This window comes from Amphimedon queenslandica, unplaced genomic scaffold, assembly GCF_000090795.2.
Source record: "Amphimedon queenslandica unplaced genomic scaffold, v1.1 AMPQUscaffold_11975, whole genome shotgun sequence".
In the NCBI taxonomy this organism is placed as follows: Eukaryota; Metazoa; Porifera; class Demospongiae; order Haplosclerida; family Niphatidae; genus Amphimedon; species Amphimedon queenslandica.
In genome coordinates this window covers 1-9,701 of record NW_003547786.1, presented here as the reverse complement: position 1 = coordinate 9,701, position 9,701 = coordinate 1, and the positions used below count along the sequence as shown (strand labels likewise).

At 35.2% G+C, this 9,701-nt stretch overlaps 2 protein-coding genes across 5 annotated transcripts; both read right to left on the bottom strand.

Annotated features, from left to right (window-relative positions):
- Positions 1-40: 40 nt before the first annotated feature.
- On the bottom strand, positions 41-2,721 carry LOC100639963 (alpha-aminoadipic semialdehyde dehydrogenase-like). Its single transcript, XM_020004760.1, has 12 exons — positions 2,029-2,721; positions 1,935-1,988; positions 1,825-1,890; positions 1,699-1,779; positions 1,511-1,634; positions 1,310-1,442; positions 1,083-1,263; positions 862-1,038; positions 674-758; positions 510-589; positions 405-431; positions 41-356 (listed from the first exon to the last, which is right to left on the bottom strand). The coding sequence occupies exons 1-12, from the start codon at positions 2,197-2,199 to the stop codon at positions 138-140; spliced, it is 1,398 nt and encodes a 465-aa protein (XP_019860319.1). The 5' UTR covers positions 2,200-2,721; the 3' UTR covers positions 41-137.
- Positions 2,722-6,018: 3,297 nt separating this feature from the next.
- LOC100639836 (proteoglycan 4-like) lies at positions 6,019-9,111 on the bottom strand. Of its 4 annotated transcripts, none has more exons than XM_020004757.1 (5): positions 8,913-9,111; positions 8,738-8,857; positions 8,149-8,668; positions 6,683-8,106; positions 6,019-6,419 (listed from the first exon to the last, which is right to left on the bottom strand). In XM_020004757.1, exons 1-5 carry the CDS (start codon positions 9,066-9,068, stop codon positions 6,099-6,101), a joined length of 2,541 nt encoding a protein of 846 aa, XP_019860316.1. In that variant the 5' UTR covers positions 9,069-9,111; the 3' UTR covers positions 6,019-6,098. The 4 variants fall into 4 exon arrangements, with proteins under 4 accessions (XP_019860316.1, XP_019860317.1, XP_019860318.1 ...); XM_020004758.1 differs by having other exon boundaries at positions 6,683-8,213; positions 8,256-8,668; XM_020004759.1 differs by having other exon boundaries at positions 6,683-8,219; positions 8,262-8,668.
- Positions 9,112-9,701: the final 590 nt, after the last annotated feature.

Here is a 9,701-nt window from a genome sequence, read left to right as displayed (position 1 = left end):
TTTTATTGTTTATAATAAAATAAATAAATAATGTCCACATTTAATGTTCTTATGCTTTCTACACAACATAAGATCATGTATATGCATCAGATAATGTAATACTAGTTATTCTAATGATACAAGTAGTGGCTGAAGCATTACCCCATCCATCTTGACATCCTTTCAATGGACTGTGTGAATAGTGATGATGCTAGCCCTTGCTCCACTTCATTGTTCCATTTAATGGACTCATCAATTGAAGTTGATTTCAATATGTACAGTATCGGTACAAAGGTTTCCCTCATTACCAATTCATTGTCGTGCTGTAGGCCAGTGACTATTGTAGGCTGGACATAATAACCTTCTCTGTTTATTACCTAATTAATATTCATAATTAATCAATTATTATTATTAATTAAACTTACATTTCCACCACACTCAATAGTTCCTCCCTAAAATTAACGAGTTTTATTATTATTATTATTATTATTATTATTATTATTATTATTATTATTACTATTATTAATTACTTGTTCTTTTATTAAATTAATTGTTTTTTCAAACATTTCTACACTTCCATTTGTATGAACAGGCCCCAGTCTAACCTCATCTGTAACATAACGATATCTTATATCAATATAACATACATAATGTATATATAATGATACCAATATAATGTTGCTAGAGCTATTACCATCAAAAGGATCTCCCACTTTTGTTTTGCTGTACATCTTTAATAACCTTCTCAACACTTCATCATAAAGACTATCATGTACTATCTGGAATAAACAAACAAACAAATAAACAAACAAATAAATTAATTAATTAACAAATAAATAAATAGATAAAAAAAATAAATATAGATAAATGAATATAACTAGCCAGTCTCCTTGTAGAAGTACAACACTGTCCATTAGCTACAAACAGTCCATTGTATAGTTCATTCATTAGTATATCCACATCAGCAGTTTCATCAACCAGTATGGCGTTGTTACCTCCCAGTTCTAGTATACTCTTACCGAACCTTTCCTGGACCATCACACCTACTTTACGGCCAACCTATGATTAATTAATTAATTATTATTAACATTAATTGATATTACTTGAGTACTTCCAGTAAATGATAGTACATTAATTCTTTTATCTTTACACATTGACTCTCCGATATCAGCCCCACCACACACACTAGTACAGACTCCAGCTGGTATAGAGTTACTTGTCAACACTCTCTCTACTATCTTACTGACTGCTATCTGAGTTAACGGAGTACTGGGTGATCCCTTCCTAATTAATGGGTGGGGCTAGTTATTAACAGACTCCACCCACTTACCATACAGTACAGTTACCACACACTAGGCTAAGGGATTGGTTCCAACCAAAGACAGACGCTGGATAATTAAAAGCCGTGATGATTCCGACTAGCCCGTATGGGTTCCATTGTTCCATTAACATATGACCTGGTCCTAATTAATAATAAATAAATTAATTAATTAGTTAATTCAATAAAACAATTAATTAATTAATTAATTACTCTCTGATGGGGAGATGTGTCCTCCAATCATACGAGAGAGTCCGATCGCAAGGTCACAACATTTAATGTAATCATCAACTTCGTCAAAACCTTCGGACTGCAACTTACCAACTTCAAGAGCAATCTAAAAACAAATAATAATAACAACAACAACACAACAACAACAACAATAATAATAATCATCTTACTAATTTTCCTAATGAATTTTTATTTTTCCTAAATTCCTCGTTCATTTCTCTCACAATATTACCCCTCAAGGGACCCGGTACCTAATCAATTAATTAATTAATATAAAACATTATTAATGAACTCACTTCCCTCCATATCTTCCAGGCGTTCATTGAATTAATGACAGCATTATTGTAATCATCTTTATTACCCTGACCAATGGTCATTAATTATTATTAATTAATATTATTAGTACCTCTTGTATGGCTGCAATGGGTCGGCCATTAATTGGAGATATTGAATCAATCACCTAAAAAATTTATAATAATAATAATAATAATAATACTCACTGGACCACTCCCACACCACTTAGTTCCATCGTATACTCCCGGATTTTTCTCTTGTAATCCTAGTTCTTTAAGCCACTGGTATTCGGGCTGATTAATGAGGTACCCTGAGTACTGTCTGGTCCATCCATAGCGAGGAACGAGAGAGGAAACTGACAAAAGTCTTGAAAACATCTTAAATCATACACGTGATTCTAGTATACTAAATATTGCAAAAATGCAAACTCCCGTATACTAACAGTAGCAGTCAATTAAATTTTAGTCATTAGAAAAATGTAAAGAAATTGAGTTGATAGTCTATGGCTTTTTCCGAAATTTTTGCTCCTTTTTAAAATGACTAGTCTATAACTCAAAAAATGAAGTCAGAGTCAGCTCAAGCTTTCTAAACTACAGACTACACAGCATAAGTAGATCAATCTCAAAATTCATGTTCATGATCATGTTGACTGAGATCAGTCGTCTCAGTCAAAACTTATTTCAGCCTTTATCCCCTTTCTCCAAAGGAGGTGCACGTGGGTCCTTTTTACTCCTCCACGTAGTGTCCTTATATCCTCTGGTTTTATAGCAGTAGCAGACTAGCAGTTTCAGAAATATCATTCTATAACACTTCAACAGCTCCACCCACTATTATCAGTTTCATTTTGAGGATAACAACAACTTAAATTTAGTTTAGTATAATATGAATAATAATAATAATAATGATAATCGTAACTACCACTATATAACACTACTACTACTACATGTACATAATTTTCTGGTGTCCTTAAATCTTTCACTCCTTTTACATTAATATTAATAATAAATAATAATAATAATAAATAATAATAATAATAATAATAATAAATAATAATAATAATAAGTAATAATAATAATAAATAATAATAATAATAATAAATAATAATAATAATAAATAATAATAAATAATAAATAATAATAACAATAATAATAATAATAATAATAATAACCTACTTTATTTTATATTTTATAATAATAATAATAGTAATAATAGCAATAATAATAGCAATAATAATAGCAATAATAATAATAATAATAATAATAATAATAATAATACACACAGGATATTCAGTATATACCCAACACTACTTTTGGGCTAGTCTGGCACCAGCTAGCATGTCTTTTGTCAGTATCCTGACAAAAATTTTTACAGTGACCCCCGTTTGGGATATTTCAATAATGATGATTACTACCAAGTTTTTCGTCAAATAAATGACGATGATGATCACTGTCCCTAAAAATAATGAATAACAGATACTGTATACGGCATATATTTTGCAGGAATTAAATTTTGCAATTTTCCCGTTTTGGAAAATTTTGCAAAATTAAAATCCACAAAATAGCGTGCTGATTGTATAGTAAGTGTGATAATTACATCAAAATCGCGAAATTTTTATTCGCAAATAGAAAAATGCAGTCAAATCACAAAATTTTATACCCACAAAATATATGCTGTATACTGTATTACATGTACTTGTCACTGTTATGTATCATACCATCTCCTGGACTCAACTGGCGCACAGTTCTCTTATACAGAGTCTTAATTGTGCCTATATACAAGATAATCAACTGATTTATCACTGTTATGTATCATACCATCTCCTGGACTCAACTGGAGTAACTGACATTTGTGCTGATTGTCGACATGGCCAGCCGACTTAACTTTTTTATCAAAGCCTACAATGTAAAAATGGAATAGATATAAATAAATAAATTAAAGGTTACTGACACATAGTTTTCACTGGCAAGTATGAGACTTTAGGGAATAAAGTCTTATAGATTAACAGGAGACTAAACCTCAATCTATCTGGAAGGTTCTTTCAATTTTCCAAGTGCATGTGCTTGGTTAATGGTTAATTAAGTAATACGGTATCCATGCTATCCGATATAGTATGTGCATCGGTATAGTAATGCGTCGGTATATTAATTACTAAACCCGCATACTTACCTTAGTTGCCAATGTAAACAGTAATTTGAACAATGTAAAGCCACAACACAACATTTTAATATATTTTATACATTTAGTAAAATGTAGCTATTCAGCTATAGTTGATCCAAGCAAACTGATCTTAAATGTCTTGCAGTATACATGTACCCTAAAGAACTGAATACCTTATTAAAAAAAATTATTATAAGTACATGTATTATTCAAGGGCTGTTGATTAGCACTAATGGCCATTATAATTATTATTTATAATTGAAAGTTGTTACTACACATCCAACATGCACTAGTGATCAGGCCTGGGGTCAATTACAATTAAATGTAATCTATTACTATTACTATTACTTGAAAATTTTAACTATTATATTACTATTACTATTACAGCCTTTTTTCAAAGTAATCTATTACTATTACTATTACAACAAAGTATATTACTATTACAATTACTATTACAATACGCCATAAACTTTTATAGGTTATTAATAAAAATAATCTAATTTTGAAGTTAATGTAAGTCATTTTATAGTTTCTAATTAAGAATTCTTTGTTATATTTACAATAATAAGCCTCAGTAGTGAGCAATAGTTCCTGGCTAACTTGCTATTTTCCTAGTGTTACTCATTAGTGTAACACTGCAAGTAATAGCTATGTAATATTGAGATTACATATTACTTTGACCATTATTACTATTACTATTACTATTACTTCCTGTTGCCAAAGATTCTATTACTATTACTATTACTATTACTTGGTACCCTGTAATCGTTACTATTACAATTACTATTACATATTACTATTACCCCAGGCCTGCTAGTGATGGATAAAGAATAGCAAGTGTATGTACTGCAACAATTCTATTGAGATATCTAGGATACCAAACATCTCATGGTGCCAGAAATAGAACAGTGCTCTACTTCTGGCAACAAAGTAACATGTACATGAGTAATCGGAAACTAGTAGATGCAAAGTAATTGAACACTCAGATAACAATAATGATTTAAACTTACCTCAAACTTATCTACTTGCACCAGGTACTTTCATTAAAACATGATGTACAACACGGTAGAAGTGATAGAAAAGTGATAGTACAGTAGAGTGTTCATCTCCATCAAAAAACAGAGGCTGGCTGCAGTTATGGAATGCACTGACTAATGTTGCTAAAAAATAAAATTACCATAGATGGTCATCAAACAATTACTATACATTACCAGAAAAATGTAAAACATTAAAGGGGTTGCCAAGCCTAAGCAAGCCATAGATTATGTGCTATATGATGTACATTGATGAGTAAGTAAAGCAATGTACATGAGTAGTCAGTATCTTTAAGTTTAAAAATGTAAATATTACTTCATCACTACAGAATCGATCTCTGCAGCAATTAAAATTATTTTGCTTATAGAATTAAAGATAGTTAGAAGGAGCCACTAAAAAAATTAGTGATATTTTGAAAAAGATTGTACACCCTTTTCTTGCTGATATAAGACAAAAACAGTCACTACACAGGTTCAGCACAGCTATGCACCATGCAGCTTCCTCATTGCATTCAACTTATCAAAGCCCTTTATATCAAAAAAGATTGTATGTCAGCTTTCATAACCTTCCAATTAAACCTGTCTTGCCTAACTGATACCAGTACTCGTACAGTCCTGACAGGTATCATTGCTGATCAGGACTGAGGGGCTGGGCCGAGACTAGAACCATCTTAATTCTGATTTCACTAAACCCTTGGGTGTCTAGTGTACATGTAAGACAGTAAGTATAGGAATTATTCCTATAGCCTTAACTTAATCATACAACATGCATGACTGACCTAATATAAACATGAAAAGTCCTAGAAGTTGAAGAACACTGTCTGGTTCATTCAAAAAACATCTTAAATGCTACACGTGATTCTAGTATACTAAACCTCGCAAACGTCCGTATACTTTTTAGAACTTAGTTATTAAAAATAATTATAATTGATAATTTAAATTTTAATCAGCAAAAAATAATAAATTAGTAAATTACAAGAACAATCAAATGTATAGGCATAAAAATTTCAGTGTATAAAAATTACAAACTCATTATTAAAGTTTTATGGATAATACAAAAATCTACTGGGCAATTGTATAAAATTTTAAGATGAACTAGCTAGTTTTTCCTTTGCCATTCTCAATATTTCCGATGCGTTCTTCTTCAAGAGCTCAGAATCGTGTCTTTCTCTTCGAGCTAGGGCCAGCTCCATTTCTGCTTCTTCTCTCATTTCTTCAGCTTCAGCTTTTATCATTTTAGCGAGTCTCAATATCTCTTTCACTTTCTGGAGTCCTTCAGAAACAGACCCAGTGAACTGATCTTGCCTCTCCTCCAGTGACTGAATGTGAGCTGCTAGTTTATCCACCGACTCTTCATTGGAATCATGTTTACTGGACTCAGCTTTCCTCTTATTAACTTTAGCATACTACAAAGGAGCATATCATGCACATGTGTATAAACACAGAGGGCCTTAAAGGTAATTGTACTACAACCTGATGTCTTTTGGAGGGGAAATTTTGGCAAATTTGGTGTGTTTTGCAGTCATTAACCAATTCAAATGAAACCAGCTATTTTGAACCATTATGTATCATGCAAATAAGTCAATTAAAGTTAAAATTTATTATTAATATTTTAACAAAAGTTTCCCCTCCAAAATGACCAGCTATAAAACACTGTACATGTACTTACCCCAAGAGAGTCCCTCACTAGTGGCCCTCCTCCTCCTTCAGAGGATCCTGTACTAGCAACTGATGATGGGCGATCAGTAATTAGTGTGGGCGGGAGGGGAGGGGGCGGGGACAGACTCATTCGTGATACATCAGGTACGTCATACTCAGGATCAGCCACGCCCTCTTTCTTTATATCCTTTATCACGTCATAGTCTCCATCTTTCTCATCTACTGAGCTGTTGCCATGACTACTAACTGGGCGTGGCACTTTATAATCCGATTCATCAATAGGAGATGATGAAACTGGGCGGGGAACGTCATACGTGCTGTCGTCAATTACCATGGTAACTTGTTTAGGTGTGAGGGGTTTTGGTACATCATATACGACATCATCAACTGGTGAAATAGGTGTGGCTTTAGCTGCAGTGGGTGTGGCCTCAACTGAAATGGGTGTGATCTTTTCAACTGCTGTAGTGGGTGTGGCTGCATCGTCACTTGATTTGGGTGTAATTTCTTTGTCAACTATTTGTGGCTCATTATTAGTCAATTCTTTATCAGCCACGCCCTCTTCATTAACCCCAGGGGGTGCCGATAAAGTTAGTTCTCCGTCTTGTTTCAATTTTAAAATGACATTCTCATACGAGATCAGTCTAACCCTCTCCCCCTCTTGACCTTCCTCCTTAGCAACAGGGGGCTGTTCCTTAGCAACAGGCTCCTCCTTAGCAACAGGGGGTTGTTCCTTAGTAACAGGCTCTTCCTTAGCAACAGAGGGTTGTAGCTCCTCCTCCTTAGCCACCAGTTCTGGTTCCTTAGCAACCGATTCCTCCTTAGCCACAGGCTCCTCCTTAGCAATTGATTCCTCCTTAACAACCGATTCCTCCTTAGCAACAGGTTTCTCCTTAGCAACAGGTTTCTCCTTAGCAACGGGCTCCTCCTTAGCAATGGGCTCCTCCTTAGCAACAGTCTCCTCCTTAGCAACAGGTTCTTCCTTAGCAACAGGCTCCTCCTCCTTTAGATCATTTTTCGTATTTTGTTGAACATTAGTCTCAGTGCTCGTTGCCATGGTTTCATCTCCTATTTTCAATTCAGAGGAGGAGTTTGAGTCTACTGAAGGTGGTCTGGGAGTTCGAGGCTTAGGAACTGGTTTAATAGTGGGCGTGGCCTCAGTAGGTGTGGCCTCTGAAGTTTTACGAGGCTTTGCTTTAGGTGGGGGAGGCTTTGGTTTAGGTTTAGGAGACACAGTGGGAGGGCTTGGTGTGGCCGGAGTAGGCGTGGCCTGGGTAGGAGTGACAGGGACGGGTGGAGTCTCATCGTGTTGACTTTTTGAATAAGTTCTTGTCTTTGGTTTTGTCGGTGGTGGGCGTGGCTTAGCAAAAGTCACTGGAGGAGCTACTTTTGAAACCGGAACAGGTATATCAGGAACAGGTGAATCAGCACCTGATGCTGATTTGATATCAGTACTTGACGTTGATTTGAGATCAGCACCTGATTTGATATCAGTACTTGATGTTGATTTGGGATCAGCACCTGATTTGATATCAGTACTTGATGTTGATTTGGGATTAGCACCTGATTTGATATCAGTACTTGATGTTGATTTGGGATCAGCATCAACACCTGATGTTGATTTGATATCAGTACTTGACGTTGATTTGAGATCAGTATCAGGAATAGATACAGCTTGATCAGGAACTGATTCTGAAGCCGGTGCAGGGTTACTAACTGATGACTCAGGTTCTTCTTTTTGCTTCTGCTCCTCTTTCTCCTCCTCTACCTGTTTTTGTTGTTGTTGTTGTTGCTGCTGTTGCTGTTCTTCCGTTTGTTTCTCAGCTTCCTTTTCTTTTACTTTTGGTTTCAGGGCCACCATTGGTCGCTGGTGTTTCCTGGTTACTGGTGAGTCTACTGGTGACTGGTCCTTCGGTGAACTACCACTGGTACTACCACTGGAGGTAATAACTCCACCCACTTCTGCTGGAGCTGCACCTCCTGAAGATTCAACAGATTCCTAAAAATAAATAAATAAATAAATAAATTTTCCTATACTTTTAGAATCATAAAAGATCTAAGGACTAACTTCTTTATTGTCATCTTCATGGTATGTTGCATATTTACGAGGAGTCCTCCTTCCCTTCACTTTAGGTCTGGCAGCTGTTAAATGAGTTAGTTTAGGACTTTCATCAACCGTAGTTGATAACTGGAGGAATAAAGTTAAGTACTACATCAACTACTAATCATAATAATTATTGTACCTCATCAAAAACCTTGTCGTCAATCTTAATACCAGGTCCTCCTCCTCCTCTTTGGCCAGTGACTGGTTTTATCTCTGAGTTAATAGCCAGTATCCATGACTCCATGTCTTCTTCAGTGTCAGCATACACTAGGTAACTCCTAACTGGGTAGTCCATTTCATCTGCTTGCTACACATAAGGACAGGTGGTGGTGGTAAGAAGAAGGGATAAATAATGGCATAAATGTAATTGAACATGAAAGATACAATGAGACAAATGTACTATACATGTAACTATCAATTAGGATTAATGCATTTTTAAGCAGTGGAGTACATGTACATGTACATCAGTCAATCCTGTCTATTCCGGACACTTTGGGACCCAATAATACCCTAGCTCCTGATTATGAACCTGTCCTTATTTCAGAGGTTCATTGTTACACATTACTATTGTATTGGGACTGATACTACCCCTCCTCGTTATAGAGGTGAGTGACCTTATTTTAGAGTGTCCACAATAGTAGGAGGTTTGTATACATCACTAAAGAGTACGTGTACATAAAACTGTATGTGACTGTGAGTGGGCGGTATGTTTGTTTTCAATGAGTTGTTACTTTTAGGATGTACTAATATAGTTAAAGACCATTAGCATCAGTAATGGAGTAATCATGACTAAAAACACTATCACTTCTCCCTCCATCCCTCCCCCTCCCTCCCTCCCTCACTCTCCCTCCCTCACTCTTCCTCCCTTCCTTTCTCTCTCTTCCCCTCCCTCCCTCTCCCTCCCTCCCTCTTTCTCTCTCTCTCTTCC